The 20,882-nt window shown below is 42.0% G+C and overlaps 1 protein-coding gene across 4 annotated transcripts; it reads left to right on the forward strand.

Moving 5' to 3' along the window:
• The first annotated feature begins 1,887 nt into the window (after positions 1-1,887).
• LOC123774305 (UPAR/Ly6 domain-containing protein crok) lies at positions 1,888-16,869 on the forward strand. 4 transcript variants are annotated; one of them, XR_011228018.1, is made up of 5 exons: positions 1,888-2,422; positions 9,389-9,571; positions 10,226-10,495; positions 13,366-13,465; positions 16,511-16,869. XR_011228018.1 is itself a non-coding variant. In XM_045768460.2 (3 exons), exons 1-3 carry the CDS (start codon positions 2,365-2,367, stop codon positions 10,438-10,440), a joined length of 456 nt encoding a protein of 151 aa, XP_045624416.2. In that variant the 5' UTR covers positions 2,157-2,364; the 3' UTR covers positions 10,441-14,699. The 4 variants fall into 4 exon arrangements, 1 of the variants encoding a protein (XP_045624416.2); XR_011228019.1 differs by lacking the exon at positions 13,366-13,465; XR_011228017.1 differs by lacking the exon at positions 16,511-16,869 and having other exon boundaries at positions 13,366-14,699.
• Positions 16,870-20,882: the final 4,013 nt, after the last annotated feature.

Raw genomic sequence — 20,882 nt, forward strand, 5'->3', positions numbered from 1 at the left:
TGATGATCGGACTGGGGGAAGAAAAGGTGTCAGCCCTGGCATTCGCCGATGATCTGGTAGTTGGGCAGCAGAAACGCCTAACGGATTGCAGGCTCTTATAGACCGTATTTGTCGAACACTGCGTAGTTCTGGCCTTAAGGTGAATGCAGAGAAGTGCCGTACGCTATGCTTAACAGTGGATGCCCATCGCAAGACATGAGTTTCTCTGTGCCGCATCCGCCTGCTGAAGAACAAGCGGTTCAGGGCGACGGTTGAGTTAGAGGATCCAGTGGTGATGGCAGCGGCTCTCCTCCCCGCATTCCAAGCCCGAATGCGTCGATGGGCAGATCGGCCGCTGGAACTCCTGCTAACGGAACGTCCGAGAACTCTAGAGGATGGAATGCAAAACTGTTCAGCATAGTTGACGGTGCCGGCCTTGCATTCGTTTGTAACGTTCCATCCTGCCACAAGTGGGTCTCGTCCGGTACCCATCTGCTAAGCGAAGGAGATTTTGTCCAAGCCATCTAGATTAGATCAAATTCTGTACATCCACTCCGTCTAGAGCTGCTAGGGGTCGACCTGGGGCTTCCGGTCTCTGCGACGCCTGCCGGGGACTCTAGACCACATATCTCAAGCCTGCTACAAGACACATGGGGTTCGGGTGAAGCGTCATGACGATATCACACAGTTCGTAGCTAGCCACCTGCGACAGAGAGGTTTGTGGTGGAACCTCACGAGTCCGTATACCGGATGGAGGGACCTGCAAGCCTGACATCATTGGTTGCAAAGATGACGAGGCCTTTATTATAGACACCCAGGTCTGTGCTGATAACTTTCCACTCACCCGTCCACATCAGAGCATTACACCCCAGAGATCCTCCAATAGGTCAGGAAATATACCGGTAGGCTCACAGCGTCCACCTTTTCTATCATCCTGAATTGGAGAAAGGGGGTGGTGTAAGGAGAGTGCACGCGGGCTACAAGGTATGGGCCTCACCAAGAGTGACCTTGAGATTTGCTCTGTGAAAGCCTCTAAGGAATTACCTCTTATTACCTCTAAGGAATATGGTCCACGTCCACACCAAGGGGAAGACCACCTTAACCCCTAGATCACAGTGAAATGGGTGCACAGGGTGAGATATAGTCACGATGGGGAGACCCACAGCCAGGATAACTGATAGATAGTTACCTATGCAGAGTCGTCACCAAGGGGTACCACTTCCCTGAGTGGTTTCTCATAGGAGGGTGGACGACCTGGCCGAAGCCCACGAGTGGGTATGACGGCGGTCGGGGGACCCTATGCACATACAGGACAACCCTCCCGCCCTTGCGAGGAGCTTCCGCTTTTGAATTTATTTTTTCATGTATGCTGTTGTAAAGTCACCATACCTGCCGCTTAGGCAGCCTGATGCTTTTGCCTCCAGCCTTTGTTCTCTTATATGATATATTTACATAATTCCCCTGCATAACAGTGGAAGTTGCATCTTCCTACCTCCTCTACAACATCAAAACCTCCAACCAGACGTCTGGAGACCTCCACCACGGACTCCCTTACCCTGTCCTGAGAGCCCCACACGTCAGGTGTTCGCTGGTCACTTGTCAGCACACGCAAACTACCCATTACTTTGCCGGCTCATGGTTTACACCTCACCTTGGCGCCAGCCGTGACGTCACCTGCAGGCAATATAAGCTCTGCCTGTGACCTAACGAGCCACATGGGAGACATCTCCCGTCACGCAGGGTGCAGTCGCACCTCCACAGATCTCCAGTATCGGCTCTTGATACTGGTAATGGCTCAAAAGGGTCACCACTTACGGGTTATTCATGCCCGTGCCACCTTTTGGGTGGCTTAATCTTCATCAATCAATCACCTAACGAGGGCACAGCTCCTGTGCCAGGTAAGTTCACTACGGGCTCACCACAGCCTGTGCTACTTGGAACGTTTTGTTCCCAGTAGCTGAATCTTCAACAACAACGACCTAACGAGGTCACAGTCAGGGCTGTGAGCCCTACCATGGACGCCAAGCCTTAATTGTAGCCTCTGTTCACCCAACAGTAAAATGGGTAAACAATTTGGCGGGTCGTATTCCGAGGAAAATTAGGATTAAAGACCTTCCTGAAACGCTATGCGTGCTAGTGACTTTACAAGAATATAAGAATTCTTGTTTATATAAATAAATACAAATAAAGTATAAATGTTTGTGAAGAAGGTGAGGGTACGAGAATTTGCGTCAGTGTACGAGAACTGTACGAGGGTACAGTGTACGAGGGTACGAGAACTTGCGTACGAGTGTGGCACCGCGCCTCACGTGCGTCTGGCAGCCCCGTGCAGGACACGCCTCAAGAAACAACAAGACATTTGAATTCTATAATAATTCCTCCAAGATGACCCAGAAGGCCCCGCTCCTGGCGCTGCTGCTGGTGCTCTCCAGTGTGTGGGAAAGTAAGTGGTGGTATGACCCTCAATACGTCACTCTTCCCTGTAACCCGTCACTCTAGTGGCTGTCAGGCCTATCAGCCCCCCCCCCCCCCCACCCCCTTAGGCCTACTGTTGACCTGGCCTAGGGTGTAGCCTTCTCCAGTCACCCAGAGGTCAACTACCTATTTACTGAGGAGTGAAGAGAGGCATGAGGTGTAAGGAAGCCTGCCCAAACGTCTCTGGTGTGAGGTTCAAGGCCAGGGTGGTGGGACCCTATACTCACTCCTACACTTCTCACTAACTCTACTGTCATGGACTATGACTCTACTGTCATACCTAACAACAATATCATGTTATTAAATCTTGTGATTGGGGCAAGTGTTGTAGGTGTTTGTTAAGGAAGCCGGCCGCTGTCTGCCAGCGGGGTTACTACCTCTTTTATTTATTTAAATAAATAATAAATAAGGTAATAAGTAATTTATTTACTTATTTATATATATATATATACAAGAAGAAACGCTTCTTGCCCAAAACGCTATGCGTATTAGTGGCTTTAGGTATTGTATGTATTGGCTCTATCTATAAATCCAACTTAATGTTTGTAAATCAAGTATGTATGTACTTTTCCTGAATAAGGAATTTGAATTTGAAGATACATTGGGTTGGTAAGAGTACATAGCATGTGTTGTTCACATTCTTGTATAGTCACTAGTACGCACAGCGTTTCAGGCAGGTCCTTAATAATCTAACAGATAATATTAAGAAAATAATTTCTAGCCAAATTTATAACATGTTAACTGGTATATTGTAAGAAAATTTGACAAAGATTAGTAGGCACATTAAAACACATTGGTAACACACATAAGATGTCAGCAATGATCACAATGGTAAAGTTGTATGTATCTAGCCCCAAGTCAAGCTAATCCAACAGGTTTTAGAAATTAGAAATCGCCTTGTGGAAATGATGTGAGTAATTTGCCTGTAGCACGATGGTACACCACTAGACCCCTTATACCATGCTCACATTTGTAATGTGAATGGAAAATAATGTTTTACTAAGTTACTCCTACCATTTTAATAATAGTGGTACCTATAGAAGTAACCTACTTGTGTTGAAATAGGTTTTATTAGTTGAAAATGTAACAAATTGCAACATTATAATGTTTAGTGGCATTCACAACTTTGTTAGCTAGTGGCTAACAAAAATATAAAAAATCTAACAACCTAACCTAACCAAAGTGGAAAGTAATCTAAGCTAACATACCCAGAGAGTATAGCAAAGTATGCCTCGGAGATATGGGTTGCTGTATCCGACACAGTTTGCCAATTGTTTTAAAGCTTACCTAACCCAACCTAATCTAATGATTCAGCAGGCTTTGTATAGCTTTAACAATTAGAAAAAAACGTTGAAATGTCCGTGCACGACTTGATTGTACCCCAGTTAACTATATTAATAGTGATAATGACTAATGCCGAAATGCTGTGCGTATTAGTGACTTGAGGCATAGTATATACTAGCTCTCTAGAAATCCAACATTCTTTTTGTAACTCATTTTGTATGAATGTTCTTTTACCTGAATGAACTACAGTATTTATTTGTTTATAACTTTTATTTTAAAAAAATATACAGAAGAGCATGATAAGGATTACTTATTTGTTACATAAAGTTGCATATTTAATAAAGACTAGTGAAACTTGACCAGAAATTAACAAAACCTAACCCAGCATCATGTTCACGTTTTGTTTTCAAACGTGAACTAGCCATACCTAACTTGTCCAATAAAAACACATGATCGATAGAAGTGAGTTGGAAGTGTGAAAGTTTTGTAATAACAATTAGGCCTATGCTCTAGAGGCTCATTTTTTGTTTTAAAGCACAATAATTACAGTCTAAAATATAAACTCTGATATATTTTGGTTGAGACTCGCCCCACCCATCAGGTAAAATACTTTTTGACTAGTATTTGTATATACAGTGTAGTACTGTACTATAAATAATAATAAATAAATGTTTATTTAGGTAAGGTACATACATACAAGAAATTCTTACAAAGATTGGTGGACTTATAGATAGAGCTAGTACATACAATGCCTAAAGCCACTATTACGCAAAGCGTTTCGGGCATTCAATGTAATATAATGAACATAATGGGGTCAGTATGATGAATGAATGAACAATGAACTATAATGAACAATGGGGTCTTGTAACACACTGGTCGACATCCACAGCTCACAATCAAGGGACCACAGTTCAATTCCTAGGCAGGACAGAAATGGTTGAGCACAGTTTCTTTTACACAATACCTCTGTTCACCTAGCGCTTAAATAGGTACCTGGGAGCTGAGCAACTGTTGTGGGTGCCAGTTGGCCTAAGGGGTGACTCAATAGGCCTAGGCACATCCTGCCTCTCCCAAACAACACAAATTACAGTATAATATAACAAAAAGAATTGGATTACAGCGATTATTCAGTAGAAAAGTATTTGTATATTTTGTATACAAATATCAGGTCATGTGATATGACATATCACATTTATAAGGTCATATATAATACCTTGTCATGTAAATTAACATATACAGTAGTTCTGAAAAGTATAGACTCTCTTAAATTGTTTACCTTTAGTGGTAACTAATAACAGTACAGCCACAGTATTTAATACTAACAACAGTAAGTACAAATTGTCTTCATTGGGATGTAGAAATATGAGTCGTGCTGCTTGGTGAGGTAGATGTATACACGTTTACGTGATGTTAGCCCGGTACTAATATTTCTCTTTCTCTTTTAAATTGGTTAAGAGTAGTACAACATGTTATTACATTTGGGAGGTCATTCCACAGTTTAGGACCTTTTGATTGCATGGCATTTCTTCTTTAGTCGAGGAATATTAAATAGATACTGTCCTGGTATTTATTTTCCTTGTGGTGGCCATGGGGTCTGTTGCAGCCTCCTGAGAATCATTTGAGGTTAGCAGTATTACTGCACTTGAGAGTTGTAACAATATATAGAGTACACTTGAGAGTGCAGAGAAAGTCACAATATCACGGCTACAATAAATAAACCCACCCAGAAATAAAAAAATAGAATAATAAATTAATAAATAAATGTTTATTCAGGTAAAGTACATACATACAAGAGGTTTTACAAAAATTGATAGATTTATAGATAGAGCTAGTACATACAATGCCTAAAGCCACTATTACGCAAAGCGTTTCGGGCAATCAAATGAAAGTGAAAGTGATGACATTTCGGTCCATCCTGGATGGACCGAAATGTCTTCACTTTCATGTGTAGGGGTTGACTTCTTATTGTTATTTATTTACAGTTGAGTGTGTATGTAGTGCCTTTATATTTATCATGTTCATGTAAGGGGACTTCCTGGTGTCTGGGGGTTGGAGTGTGTTATTGTTCTAATTGCTGATTTGTATGGAGTAATTGTGTGTGTGTGTGTAATTACCTAAGTGTAGTTACAGGATGAGAGCTACGCTCGTGGTGTCCGTCTTCCCAGCACACTTTGTCATATAATGCTTTGAAACTACCGACAGTCTTGGCCTCCACCACCTTCTCACCTAACTTGTTCCAACCGTCTACCACTCTGCTTGCGAAAGTGAATTTTCTTATATTTCTTCGGCATCTGTGTTTAGCTAGTTTAAATCTATGACCTCGTGTGTGTGTGTGTGTGTGTACTCACCTAGTTGTGTTTGCGGGGGTTGAGCTCTGGCTCTTTGGTTCCGCCTCTCAACCGTCAATCAACAGGTGTGTGTGTGTGGTAGTTTTGAGTCATAGATTCTTGGGTGCAGATACGGTGAGATATGGATAATTGAGGGAATGATAATATGCTATTAGGACAGTGCGAGGTACATAGTATAGTATTTAATTTTAGAGAGTTTACTAATTGTTTATTACTTATTTGTTTGCATATGGCAATTGAAGTTCAATTTGTTGTCACTGTGAACACCAAGGAATTTTCTTTCTGCTCTGTTCTATTCCTATTTAATTGATTGACTTATTTCCAAAAAATATATAATTTTTTCAATGTAAAACAGATAATTTTGTAAATCGGTAAGCCATACTGTTACGGCCCTCTTGGGTCGCAACTGGGTTCTTTCTCTGATGTTAGTAGAGCTTGGGTATCCGGCCCCAAGCTAGTAGTGGCTTTCAAGGGGTGTGCTCCGTAACCCAAGTAAATTAAAGGGGAAGGGATAAAACTGCTTTCTATTAAGTATATATTAGCACCACCACCATAAATAAATATATAAACAGTCTCACACTTATTATTACTACACTTATTTACATTCACTTGTCTTCCTCCGAAGACTCAAGACGTTCACGGTGCTCAAGACGAGTGGTCCTGGTTCTATTGTGGCCTCACGATGAATCCTTTGATTCTCGTAACGAGTCTACCCTGGCCACAGGCTAGCCAAATCATAGTCCCACTGGGTGCTCAGTCGTGGAGGCCGTCAACCACAAATCCAGCCTGTAGCTGGCAAGTTCCAATCAGTTCCGCAGGTTAGGCCACCGTCGTGGAGGCCTTCAACCACAAATCCAGCCTGTAGCTGGCAAGTTCCAATCAGTTCCGCAGGTTAGGCCACCGTCGTGGAGGCCTTCAACCACAAATCCAGCCTGTAGCTGGCAGGTTCCAATCAGTTCCGCAGGTTAGGCCACTCCACGACCGATACTAGGGTTGCGAGCCCTAGGCAGGAGCCTCGTGTGATCCCGCTGATCACTCTCCTCACCACAACACCCCAGGGGTTAGTCTTCTCCTCCAGTCAGCCCCGGGTACAACAAATCCTCAACTGCCACGTCACAGGCAGGCTAACACAGCAGTGTTCATCCGGGGGGTGACTCAACTTCTGCAGCTTACACTTGGAGATTCTACGGCTGCCTTGGGTAGACTGATCCAACTTCCATTACAGCAGTCCCAGGTCGACTCTGTAATCAGACACGTCATCAGTACTAGTTACACTCTGGGGCACCTCACTTACAGGCTTAGACACAAACGCCCACCTATCCACTCCATAGATGGTGTTGCTGTCTAAGCGTCACCTCACCAGAGGTCAGCAGCGGCTACATCACGAGCTGATTAGGACGGGAAACTAGCCCTTGTGGCCAGTATATCTTGTCCTCACTAGATGGCGTCGTCCATTTGGAGGGGTTTCGGGAGCTGACCCACAGATGGCACGGTCGTCACTGCTCCGTGCTCGGACGCTGGGCTCGGGTCTGTAACACATACATGGACAATTTTTTTAGTTCAGTACTGTATTTACTATGTGAGTTAAGATAACTGGGTTAGCATCTGAGAAAATAGGCTGTAGGGGCTGCTGGTTCCCTGACTGTGTGCTCACTGGTTCCCTGGTTGTGTGTGCGCCGCTGGTTCCCTGAGTGTGTGGAGGCTGCTGGTTCCCTGGCTGGGGGAAACTGTTTCCCTGGCTGTGGAAGGGGCCACTGGTTCCCTGGCTGTGTGGGGGGCCCACTGGTTCCCTGGGTGTGGAGGCTGCTGGTTCTCTGGGTGTGGAGGGCTGCTGGTTCTCTGGGTGTGGAGGGCTGCTGGTTCCCTGCTTGAGGGCTTGCAGGTTCCCTGGCTTTGGGGGCTGCTGGTTCCAGGTTTGTGTTTTCTAGTTCTGGGTTGATCTCTGATCCCAATGCATGCATTTAGGTATGAAGCAAAGCTTGACCTAGGGATTATTTTGAAGAATGAGCCAGATTCTGTTCTTGGCTCCCGGTAGTCAGAGGTGGGTCTCGGTGGCCTGGTACATCTTCCTAAGGCTTGGCTGGACCAACCCCAACTCTGGCTGGCTGCAACCCCGGACGGGGTTGGTCCAGCTCTGGCTGCTCAGGGCTCATAAAAAATGGCTTTTAATTACATTCTGTGCTTGACTTTTATTAGTTTGCTAATCATACACAGTATTTCTAGAATATCTCACACTAACAAAATGGTAATGAGTGGAAGTTGAAAGTTATTTACATGATATTACTAACACTGCATAGTTATTTTGTTAGTTTAATAGTTAGAGAATTTAAGTGTTTATACAGTGGCAGATGAGCTTGTGTTTATAGTTAACAGGTATTGTATTTAGCTACAAATATTTAAAAAGAACAAAGAAATAATATATCACTTGGATAATACAGTGCTTAAACTTGGTTTGTTTATTAAAAGTTTAACTTAAAAAAGCATGAAATAAGATGTGCAGATAATTCTGGGTAACATTATTAAATATTTGTGCTGTTCTTTGGCTTATCATTGAATGGGTTTGACTGATCTGTAAGTTGCAATTTCTATCTCACTTTCATAGATTGCTATTTAAATGGCCAGCATTTATTTAGAAGTCATTAACTTGTAAATACAAAGTGTCATTACTGGCAAATATATTGGGTAAAAGTGTTACAAATTATAATTTTGTCCTGTTTACAATGTCAGCACCTGTGTGATATAATGAACATTAATTTATGTATTTGCTTATGTGTGTGTGTGTGCATTGATTTGCAATTCTAATGAGAAAAATAGTTATGCAAACTATGTTTGTTTAAGAAGTAAATTTATTGTCATTATACTCTTGCTGGTTGGGGGTTTATCAACAACAATTAAGCTGTGAACAATAAACAAATGATTGGATCACATCAGTGGAACGGTTTCATAGATTTGGCCAGATACAAAATAAGAGAAGTGGGAGGGCTAGACAGCCAATATCACGAAAGAATGCGTATAAGATCACATTTAGTGTAGGACCCATGATGAATTAAGAAATAATGCCTGAAGACTTCTGACTTCACCAACCCATTGTAGAAAAGTTTCAAGATGGCACAAGGTATGAGATGGGTATGTGGATGGAATATTTAAGATGCAGAGGCACCTCCAAAATCTGGATTATGTGATTCTGGATTTTCATAAAATTATTCTTGGAATATTTTTTGTCATTATTTTGGATTTCTGTCATAAGGAGTTGTACAATAAATCGTTATGCATTCTGTAATTAAAAATAATTTATTTTCCAGGTAATGCAATTAAATGCTTCCAGTGCTCTACCGATGAAGACCCTGATGGTAAAGATCTCTGTGGTGCCTATGAAAAATTTGACGAGACGGCACACATTCCTGTGGACTGCTTCCAAGAAGAATCTGTGACCCCAGGAACCTTTTGTGTCAAGATTACCAAGCAGTCTCCCCGCATGTTTATCTGTAAGCTGATTATTTCTTCTTAACTCTAATACGCAGTCTACTTGAGGACATCATATCAGTATTTTCAGTATCCATCAAATTCTTTTTGTAATTTAATAATAATAATTACTATAATAATTATAATATTTATGAAAAATACTCAGAGGGTCTGATTATAGTGATTACTAGGTAGGTATTTTTATTTTATATAAAGGCACTAATTGCATGCATTTCAGGCATATGTTCAGCTTTTTGTGTGTACAGTCTTAATTAGCATATTTTTTGGGGTAATACTTACTATGTGATATAAGTTAGCATATGTATATATTTATAAATGAAAACACATTTAAGAAATTTAGGAAATGAGGTTCAGTTTTTTAGGGGTGATACCTAATACCAAAAGATATAGATTACTTGAGATTATGTAGCATTATTTGTAACTAATAACAGTACATTTGTAATATTCATTGCTAACAATAACAGCAAATGCAATTGGCTAAAGATGAAGACATATTCCTGTGCATTTAGAAAGTTATTTCCCACTTTAGGCCATTTTATTTTCATGACATTTTTGCTTTTGAGTCAGAGTTTTGGATGAAAAGCAATTATTTAATTATTATTTAATTATTTAAAGGATTGCAGAGATGCCATGTTTTGACACTTTTAATTTTACAGGGGATGGTCGTTGGCGTACTGTAATCCGCCGGTGTTCATCAGTAACTGAAACAGGTGTGACGAACATTTGCAATTGGGGCGTAGATCCCATTGGTGTATATTGGGAGGAGTGTTACTGTACTTCTGATGGGTGTAATGGAACATCCACTATCAGTGCCAGTTTTCTTGTGGTTTTTGCTGCTGCATTTGCTCTGATATTGCTCAGGAAACAATAATATGTATTTTGCAGAAGTCAAATATATTTTTTAAGACTAAAAGAAAATATCAACCGTAAGTAAAGTACATTCGGCAATAATTTTATTTGTATACGTGATGAAATACAGTATGAACTCGCTCCAACGAACCATGTAGGATGAGGCCAGCAGGTTACATTGGAGATTTGGTTCGATCCGTAAGACTGGCAACCCTCCAGGCTTATTGTTGTTATTAATAAAATTTTTACTTTAATACCAGGAGAGTAGTGTAGTGAAATATCTTCATAATAACCCCTGATGCACATTTAGTTGAGTACAAACCCATCATAACCAACCTTCGTCCAATGCTAAATTAAAATATATGTCAAAATTTATTGCACACTCTGTTTTGCTTGTCGAATACAGTAGAACAAGCTTTAGAGAATAATTCCATATAAAAATGATGAACATATCATTATTCACAGTGCTTACATATCAGAATGATACGGATCTGCACACAGTCAGTGAATCTCGATATAAAAATTTAAGCAATATGAAATTTATAACATGCTCATCATTTTGACTGTTGCAATCTATAGAAAATTGCCGGCATACAACATTGTGACAAAATTATGTATATATAATGTATACGATCATTATTGGGCCAAATTGGTTAGATGGTCAGCACATTTGATGGTGCTACGTAGCACCATCAAGTGTTTTGACAAACTTGTGCATAAGGTTTGAGTTGTTGTGATAATAATAGTTGTATATTTGTCATATTTACCATTGTCACCGTACCATGCAGTGCAATATTCTAATAGATTGAATTTTTTCTATTTTCTGTATATTTTGTTATATAAGTACTTTGGTAATATAGTTTATAAAATGTCATATTTGTTTGTTTAAATCAATCAAATACTTTATTCATAAATGCTAGTGCATTTATAATTGGGAAAGATTACATTGAAAGTATAGTACATTAATTACATGAGAGTAACAATACCAGAATAATAAGTAGACTTTGTCATTACTAGGATCACGAACTTAATTGATAAGAACTTATTTATATTTCAATGCTGGCTAGATTAAACAGGTGAATAGCAATATAAATAAAAATTCCAGTAGTTTATACTTGGATTAGGTCGGCTGTTAACTTTGCTGTGCCTAGACCGACTGGCCCAACATTAACAATCCTCACAAGAACAAGCATTTGTTTGATCCACTGAACAGTGTGCACAGAACACTAATTGATCAACCCATTCTGGGTTTTGATGAAGTGAGGTTCGTTGGAGCGAGGACCTACTGTAATGTACCGCACTTAGTTTTTTGAGGTACAGTAATTGGTATGACTGTATTTGTCTTGTCGTTACATTCTTCCAGTTGTCAATGATAACGACTCCAGAATGTAGTGTTTATATAACTGTGTTGCATTTTTGTTAAGTTGTATTATTTGACTATCAAAAGCTAAATGTTCTGTATTGAGAAGTTTGCTATAGGATATGCTCAATATATTGATAAGTCAGTACTGTATATTGAGTTTTGAGTAAGCTTTACCATATGTGATTTTGTTGTATTTCTGTATGTAGTAAAAATTAGATGTTAGTCAAGTGTAATGTTTGTAGTTTTTAGATGACTAAATTGGCACCATTTTATGTATATTTGCACTAGTTAATATTAATTGTAAAACTTATATTTTTATAAGCGGCAATATTAAAGGTTGTGGAGTATTTTGTAAGACTTGGGGTTTTGAAACCATTGCTTAAAAGTCCAGTATTATATCTTGGAAGATTATTTAAGCATCATTATGAATACCTTGATACTTTGATGACCAAAATCATACATCAGAAAATCAAGAAACAACGACATTTCACTCTGTTCTGCACCATTAACAAGTCGGGTCCAGGACGAACTGAAACGTTGTTTCATCATTTTCTGGTGTGTGGTTTTGTCATCACATCTTCAGCCACGTTATCGTGAATCATCGTTTACCTTTTCACTATGTTTTATTGAGTGCGAAGTTATATAATATTAAATGCCTTGGTAAAATCAATATTTCTTGCAAGCGTGCACAATGTTCTCAAAGGTATTAAAAGATAACAAACATAATTGCCCAACAGAATTTACACAACAAATTGATGAATAATTATTATAAGTATTGATTTTGACGTAATTCTAATTACACATATAAATAACATTAAGGCAGGATATGTACTGGTATATTAACATTAAACATGATTATTGGTTTAGTATATTGGGAACCTGTAGCTTCTTGAGGTTCCACTTGCACATTCCACTAGCCAGTGGAATGTGCGTGTTCACATGCTCACCCAACTGCACTATATTATCTAAGTGGGGTTTAATTAACAAGGGCAAAATAAAGTTGAAGAGTCAGATTAGATGTCTTACTGCTGACAATTCTTGATATGAATTCTAATAACTCATTTGCCTTATTTTTTACATTAATGCATTTTTGTCTGGTTCGAGATTCCCACTAATCTTGACTCCCAGATACTTTGTGCTTTCAAATTTGGCAACTTTAATATTGTTTAGTTGATATTTAGTATTATTATTATTACTTAGGCTCTAAACCTTACATTTGTCAGCATTAAACTGCATCTGCTACTCTTTTGTTGTTGTTTTGTTAAACAAGATTGTTAGTCTATTATTTTTTCAGTAATAATTTTCCAGTTGAAATATGTAACTTGTATTTCTTGAACTTGCATACTTACACTATTAAGACTTAGGGTTTTGTAACATTTGTTGTGGCCAACAATATAAAAATATAATTGTTATATAGTCGACTTAACAAACCAGCAACATGGGAATGTGATCGTTATACAGTCAGCTCTCACTATTTGCTAATTTGGTACTGTACTTGCAAAATTTGTTCTCCATATAATATTTAATACAATGTATATAAAGCACCTGTGTAAGGTTTGCTACCTGTGAGTATGGTTGTTGCAGGTTTTATACACTTTCACATGTGTCATTCTTGCATGATGGCACCAAGCGGATGGTCTGCAAGGCCTGCGGCACTCTCAGGTGCTCCTGTCAACATGTAAAGGTAATGTCTATGCTAATGTATGCGCACAACTCTATGCGATATATATATTTGTGACATCATTATTGCTACATCATTAGAGAATATGCAAACAGTAGTAATCTCAATTTACAAAAATGATACATTGGGCTAAGTTCCAATTTATATATGTTGAGTGTTCAGATGGAAAAGATGGACCATCTGATGATGGATTTTCATCAGATGGATTCCATCTGATGAAAAACATCAGATGGAATTAATGTTTTGCAAAGCCCCTTCTACAAAGCACAATATGGGGGGTGGTAAATGGCAGGAAAGTTTGGTAATGTTTGAACATTACCAAACTTTCCTGCCATTTCCTTTCCTGGTGGTGGAAAATGTAGAATTAGGAGAGAGATCTCTGGAACTTATCCCTGTTTACCTCATATTACCTTATATTGTTTGTGTGCAAATTAACATGTGTTGAGGTTTTCTGCTAGAATGCATGACTTACAAATAGTGAGGGCCAGCTGGTTATAATTTTGGTTTCATAGTCCAGTCTATTGTGGTTATCTGTACCCATGTGTAAGCCTGGAGAAAGAATTGAAAGTAGCAATTTTGGTTCCAGATTATATTTGCTCCTTTTAATGGTCTAGCAATTATATTTCAAGCACTTCTTTTAGTGTAGAGTATCTTTAAATATGAAATTTCTTGTATGGCATAGTTTTAGGTTTTGTAAATATTAATGCAGATTAATATTCAGGAATATGAGAGGCTGAGTCTTGTAGAAGACATGCTGTGGTTTCTGTAATGGTAATCGTATCACAGTGGTGTACAGTAGTTCTCTGGATGAACATGGTCATTTTTAATGACTAAGTTAGATATTTCCACCATGGTTTTTTTATCTCGAAAAGAATAAAGATTACAAACAAGTTCCACAACCAGATCAGAAAATATGATTTGTTCATTAAAGTCAATTTTTATTCTATTTGCAAACTGCACTGCACATGGTTTGTTTCTTTGAAATTTCTGTTGTTTTTTTTGTCATTTCCTCCAGACGTAGAGTATGTAGATATTCTGATGATTATTGTTTAAACTGACATCCATTAGTTTGTGGTTACAGTATATCAGGATTTTGTAATAATCTGACTCAAGCTTCTGCTTGAAAAATTGAATCCGTCCATTGGAGCCTTCCATTTTGTACGTTGAAGAAACATTTACATGTATATAATAAATATTATTAGAGTATTTTGTAGTATATAATAAATATTTTAGAGTATGTTGTAGTATTAATTATGTACTTCATCCATACAGTACATATACTGTAGTTACTTTGTATACTGGGGTGTTCTGAATGTGTAACTGAAATGATTTGGGGTAAAAAATTTATATCATTATTGGGAATTGGTTTCTTGGAAGTTGTAAAATGGTAAATTTCGAACACAAAGTATATAGTAGGATTAATGTACAATCTTCCAAATAGATTTGAAGCATATTTGTGTGACAATATTGATATTAATTTTGCTACTTTATATCTCCACTTTAGTCAATGTTTTCACTAATACAGTACCGATATATCCAATATGTAGTCTTGATATTACTGCTTCGACCTCGACCCTACATGTTATCGCTTTGTTTCATGTAGGTTTGCACCTCTGATTGGTGGGCATTTCATTCTTCCCCAACACATAGCTTATGTAGAATTGTGCAGTATGTAAAATGTGTTTCATGTGAACACACCTAATTCAGCATTCGTGCCTGTAGTGTATCAGTGCTTAAATTTGCAGAGTCCATAGCAGTGTGTACAGTATTTGTATTGTCTTTAATAATGATCTCGTCATTACTTCGTCATAGATGGATGAGTGTTATGAATTACAAACTGCATTCTATTATATATAACCTATTCCTTTGGTTCTCCACCTGCCACTGTAATTGGAAGTGGGGAAAAGAACTGGCTGTGGTGAGTATGGGCCATACATACTTAACTTATGGCCATTTAATTAACCTGTACCTTATTGTCAGAACTGGTTCCAGACAGCCTCACCTTTTACTCCCAATGTACCTTTGAGTCACTTGTCTCTTGATAAAATCCTTGGTGAATCTGATACCTTTAACATCGCTCATCTTGTGTCGTTATGCTCTCTTATTGGCATCCTAAGTGATGCATTTTTAGTTTTGACTGTTGTGCGACAGTGTTAGTCTTCCAGGCTTGGCACTTTCTTTTGATAATTTCTTACCAAGCAATGGAAAAGCATGGAGTCTGCATTCTAAGGACTGATTGAGAGGGATGAATGGTACCTGGGTGCTCAGTGGAGCGTTCCTTTTTTTTTTCTTTTTGATGTACTTGCCTAGTTGTTTTTGGTGGGGTTGAGCTTAGGCTCTTTGGTCTAGCCTCACATCTGTCAATATGCTGGTGTAAAGGTTCCTGAGCTTATTGTATCATATCTACATTTGAAACTGTATGGAGTCAGCCTCCACCACATCACTTCCCAATGCATTCCATTTATTTACCACTCTGACACTGAAAAAGTTCTTTCTGATGTCTTCTAATGGCTTCTTTAGGTACTCAGCTTCCACCTGTGTCCCCTTGTGCAAGTATCACCTGTGTTAAATAATCCGTCCTTATCAACCCTGTTAATTCCCCTGAGAATTTTGTATGTGGTGATCATGTCTCCCAGAGCTCTTCTGTCTTCCGAGACATGAGGTACAATTCACGCAGCTTTTCCTCGTAATTCATGCCTCTTATTTCTGGGATTAGTCTAGTGGCATACCTCTGAACTTTCTCCAGCTTCGTCTTGTGTTTGACAAGGTATGGACTCTATGCTGGAGCAGCATACTCCAGGATTGGTCTTACATGTATGTGGTATACAAAGTTCTGATTGTGTTTGTGCCTTAGAGAATATTCATCTAAATTATGATGATGTAGGAGTCTAACCCCAGAAAAAGTATGTTTTGCCTTATTCTCTCTTTTTGCCTGCTGCAAAATCATAAGACTCATCCTTTATTATAATTTATTTTGTATTTGTTTGTTTAGACAGGTTATAGTCCATGATTGTCCTCTACAGTAACCTTTTACTGTCTACTTATCAGGCATCTGGGATCATGAAGCAGTTAATACGATATTTCAAAAGGTTTACCTGAGAGCCACCAACACTAGTGGCCCCGACGAGGACAGTAAGCCGGCGGCTTCTTGCAGGTCCCCCCATTTGCCTTAAGGTCCCCTCCCCCCCATTTAAGTGTTGCCACATTTAAAATATTCATGTGCAAATTTATCAATTAAACCATCATCTAGATGATTTATCAATTTGTTTGAGGAATTAATATATTTGTTCCTGTCATTATTCAATATTAGTCTAGATCAATTCAGAGTTTAATAGAGTTTCTTGTTTGGTATTCATTGTGGCCTCAAAACTTTTTTTAAAGTTTGCTTACAATATTGTGAACTTACACTTACCCCCCCTCCCCTTCCGGCCCGTTGGCGTCGTGAGGGGGCTTGGTGGACGGCTGCCGGAGTGTGATGCTCCGTTGGGCAGTCCTCTGTCCTTTTCTGGCCTTGCACTCCTGCTGCTGTCTTCTCCAATTGTGCCGGATCGCTTTTCCTTTTCCTTATGTTTCGTTTTTCTCCCCCCTCTTCTCCTATCTGCTTGTCGTTTCCTGCCGACCTTTTGCTTGTTTTGGATTATTTCTTTGGACTTCTTCTATTTTGACGCCCGGGTGCTTGAGGAGGCATACTCTTGCACCCGTAGAACTGTAGTACCCGACGTCTCGAGCGAGGGGAACCTTTTATTGTCAATCCCCCTTTCGTCGCTGAACCCGATCTCGACGGACTGACGGTTCTTAAGGTGGCGTTTGTGGGGCGTATACTCACGACGCACCCCTAGGGGGCCCCGGCGTGATCAGCGATAGCTTCCTGTTGGGTGTCCTGCCTCTAATTGTGGCTCCATGGTGGGTATGGGGGCACATTCGTGGATGAATTTGTCACTTTTCGTCTCTATGTCGTTGAATGTTTCCGTTGTACCCTCTCAGGCTCGTGGGGTGGGCGACCAAGCCCCCGAGTCGGCCTGTATTGGAAGACCAGGCTCTGTAGCTCCCGCTGCGTTGGGCCCCGACCTTGCTCCTCCTTTGACCGTCCTGACTTCTTCCCCCAGCTCCCCTCCCTCCTCTGAGGTTGGGTCGAGCCTCCAGCCCCCGGTGGTGACCACTTCGTCCCCTGGTGTGGCTAAGTCTTTCGTTGTGACTACTGCGCCTTTTGACCCCTCTCTCTCTAGGGGTTCTCAACGCCGTTCGCGCCCCAACCGCACTCGCTCGATTCCTTCCCGTGCTGATGCGTATCAGGCCTTGTTTGGTCCTGCTTCATGGGCCAAATACTTTGATCTCCTCCCTCTTGATTCTGCGCCTCCTGACGATTTCTCCCTCCATCGGCATCTTGTAGATTCCGTGGATGCGTGTGTTACTTTCAACCCCACTCGTCTCGGTACACGTGTCGTTGCTGCTCCTTCTCAGGATGCGGCTTCCCGCTTGGCTGCCTTATCTTGCCTTGGCGAGATCCCTGTTCGGGTCTCCAAGAACGTTCAGATGAATTCCAGTGTTGGCACTATTCTCCTCCCACCCCATGTTGCAACCGGTGTTCGGAATCTGCAGGATTGCCACGATGATATTCGGCATATCCTTGATGCCCAAGGCCATTCTGTCCTCCAGGTTGACTCGTTTACTCGTCCCCCTCGTGGTCGTCGACGTCAACCCCTTCGCGTTGTGAAGATCACCTTTGATGGTAGGACCCTTCCATCCTCTGTCATTCTTGCTGGTGCTAGGTGCTCTGTCCAGGAGTATATTCCTTCTCCTCGACTTTGTAATAAGTGCTGGAGGTTTGGGCATGGTGCCCTCCGCTGCTCTGGGACTGTCTCTCTCTGTCCTTTGTGTGGGAGTGAAGGTCACTCTAAGTCGGAGTGCACTTCTCCCCAAGCTCGCTGCCTCAACTGCGGTGAGGCCCATCCTACGTTCTCCCGTGCCTGTGTCCATTACAAGCTTGAGGCGGCCGTCCTTAACCTGAAGCACCGGGAGCGTTTGTCTTTTCCTGAGGCGAGGCGCCAGGTTCGCCGGCTCCCGCCTTATACTAACATCTCTTATGCTCGCGTGTTGCGCTCTTCCTCTCCTCGTCCTTCCCCCCTTCCTCAGACTCTCAACCGTTTCCGGGCCTTGGACCCTGATACGCCCACTGCCCCCTCCTCTGTTCCTTTGAGTTCTTTCCCGAGGGGTCCCCCTCCTGGTCCTCTGTCTGGGGTTCCCCTTCTTTCCACCCGGTCTGTCATGTCTCCTGTGTCTTCTTCCTCGTCCCCCTCCGATCCTCCTTCCCATCCTCTTCCTCCATCTCTCGGCTCTCCCCGCCGCCTGTCGGTGCAGGCGGATGTCCATCGCTCTCCTAACGGCCGTCGTGTGTGCTCTCGTTCGGCTTCTCCTGTTGAGACGCTGGAATCCGTTGCCCGGTACGTAGTTGCTGGGACACCTGTCTCTTTAAGTCAGAAGCGTAAGCCTGGCTCCTCTCCTTCCTCTTCCCCGGCGGGTAAGAAGGCTTCGCTTTCTTCCTTAGCTCCTACTTCTGGCTCTGTTGCTCCTTCCCCTCCCGTTTCAGTGGTTGCACCCCCTGTTCCTGCTATGGAGGTTTCTTTGGCCCCTGCTTCCCTTTCGGTTGCTGCTCTTGCTGGGGTGCGCTCCCCTCTTTCTACTCCCCCTCTTTCTACTCCCCCTCTTCCTACTGCTGTCCTTGACCGCTCCTCTCCGTTGTCTCCTCCTCTTCCTCCTCCTCCTCCGGACCCCGCCCGCCCACCTCTGATCTGTTCTCCCGTTTCCTTCCCTCCGTCTTTGCTCAGTTTACCCATGCCCCCTAACCCTGACTTTGCTGACCCTGATCCCGACCCTGATATTCTTTAACGTGCTCTGTCGCTCTTTCGCCTTTGTTTCTTCCTTGTTCTCTGTTTTTGTCCTTTCTCTTCCCGTCGTTGTCCATTCTTCAATGGAACGTTCGAGGTTATTACGCCAATTTCCTCGAACTCCAACTTCTGATTTCGCGGTTTTCGCCCCTTTGTGTCTGTCTCCAGGAGCCAATGCTTGGTGCTCGTCCTGGTCGTTTTCGTGGCTATTCCTTTCTCTCCCCCCCCCAGCCATTGCTGGGGCTTCTAATTCTTCTGCTCTCTTGATTCGTGCGGATGTTCCCTTTGTTCCTTTACTTTTTCCTTCGCCTCTCCATTGTTCTGCTGCTCGTATCTTTGTGGGGAAATGGTACACAGTTTGTTCCATTTATCTCCCCCCGAGTGTCCCGCTCTCTCTTCCTGATTTGAAACACCTCCTAGACTCCTTGCCGGAGCCTGTGCTCCTGCTGGGTGACTTCAATTGTCGTCATTCTCTTTGGGGTGACGTTCTGACGAATACCCGGGGTCGCCTCCTTGAGCCGTTTCTCCTATCTTCTTCCCTGTCTCTTCTGAATTCTGGTGAGCCCACTCATTTGGACTCTCGGACTCGCACCCTTTCTTGTCTTGATCTTTCTCTCTGCTCTTCTTCTCTTTACTTAGATTTCACGTGGCAGGTTCTTGATGACCTCCATGGAAGTGATCATTTCCCCATCCTTGTTTCCTTTTTCTCTTTTCGCCCTTCCCTCTCTTTCCCTAGGTGGCAGTTTGCTAAGGCAGACTGGACCCTATTTACCCTCAGTGCTGCTCTCTCTGACCTCTCCCTTCTGCCTCTCTCTCGCGCTCTCCTCCTTTTTCATGACACTGTCTTCAACGCTGCCCTCCGCTCTATTCCTCGCTCTTCCTCTCGGGGTCCGCGGAAGTGCGTTCCCTGGTGGAATGCGGACTGTGCTCGGGCTGTCCGCTGTAAGCGTGCAGCCTGGAAGAGGCACCGCCGTAGGCAGACGACCGATTCTTTTCTTTTCTTTCGGAAAGCGAGTGCGGTGGCCCGTAGGGCCATCCGTACGGCTAAACGTGAATGTTGGGCATCTTATGTCTCAACACTTACGTCTGAAACCCCTCTGGCCCAGATCTGGAAGCGTATCCGCAAGATAGCGGGTAAGTTCGTTCCCGATGTTTCACCGGTCCTTCACCTCCATGATACTCTTGTGGCGGACCCGTTGCAGGTCGCTTCCGAACTGGGTTCCCACTTTTCTTCTGTTAGCTCTGGTCTTCATCTTCCCCAATCTTTCCTTCTTCGTAAACCTGTCCTTGAGTCTCGTCCTTTAGATTTCTGCACTCATCTTCAGCTTCCCTATAATGATCCCTTCTCTCTCTCTGAACTTCGTTCTGCTCTGGCCCTCTGCGGTTCTACGGCGGCGGGCTCCGATGGTATTCATTATGAGATGCTTCGCCATCTCCCTCTGAGCACGTCTCAGTATTTACTGAGTCTGTATAATCGGATCTGGGAGTCGTCGTCAGTCCCTGAGGACTGGCTCGATGCCGTTGTCCTCCCTGTT

Source organism: Procambarus clarkii, chromosome 10, assembly GCF_040958095.1.
Source record: "Procambarus clarkii isolate CNS0578487 chromosome 10, FALCON_Pclarkii_2.0, whole genome shotgun sequence".
NCBI classification, from domain to species: domain Eukaryota; kingdom Metazoa; phylum Arthropoda; class Malacostraca; order Decapoda; family Cambaridae; genus Procambarus; species Procambarus clarkii.

Coding starts and splice junctions, on each gene's coding strand:
- LOC123774305 (XM_045768460.2), top strand. CDS start 2,365: ATGACCCAGAAGGCCCCGCTCCTGGCGCTGCTGCTGGTGCTCTCCAGT. Junction 2,423..9,388: donor GCTCTCCAGTGTGTGGGAAA/GTAAGTGGTGGT, acceptor TTTATTTTCCAG/GTAATGCAATTAAATGCTTC. Junction 9,572..10,225: donor GTCTCCCCGCATGTTTATCT/GTAAGCTGATTA, acceptor TTAATTTTACAG/GGGATGGTCGTTGGCGTACT.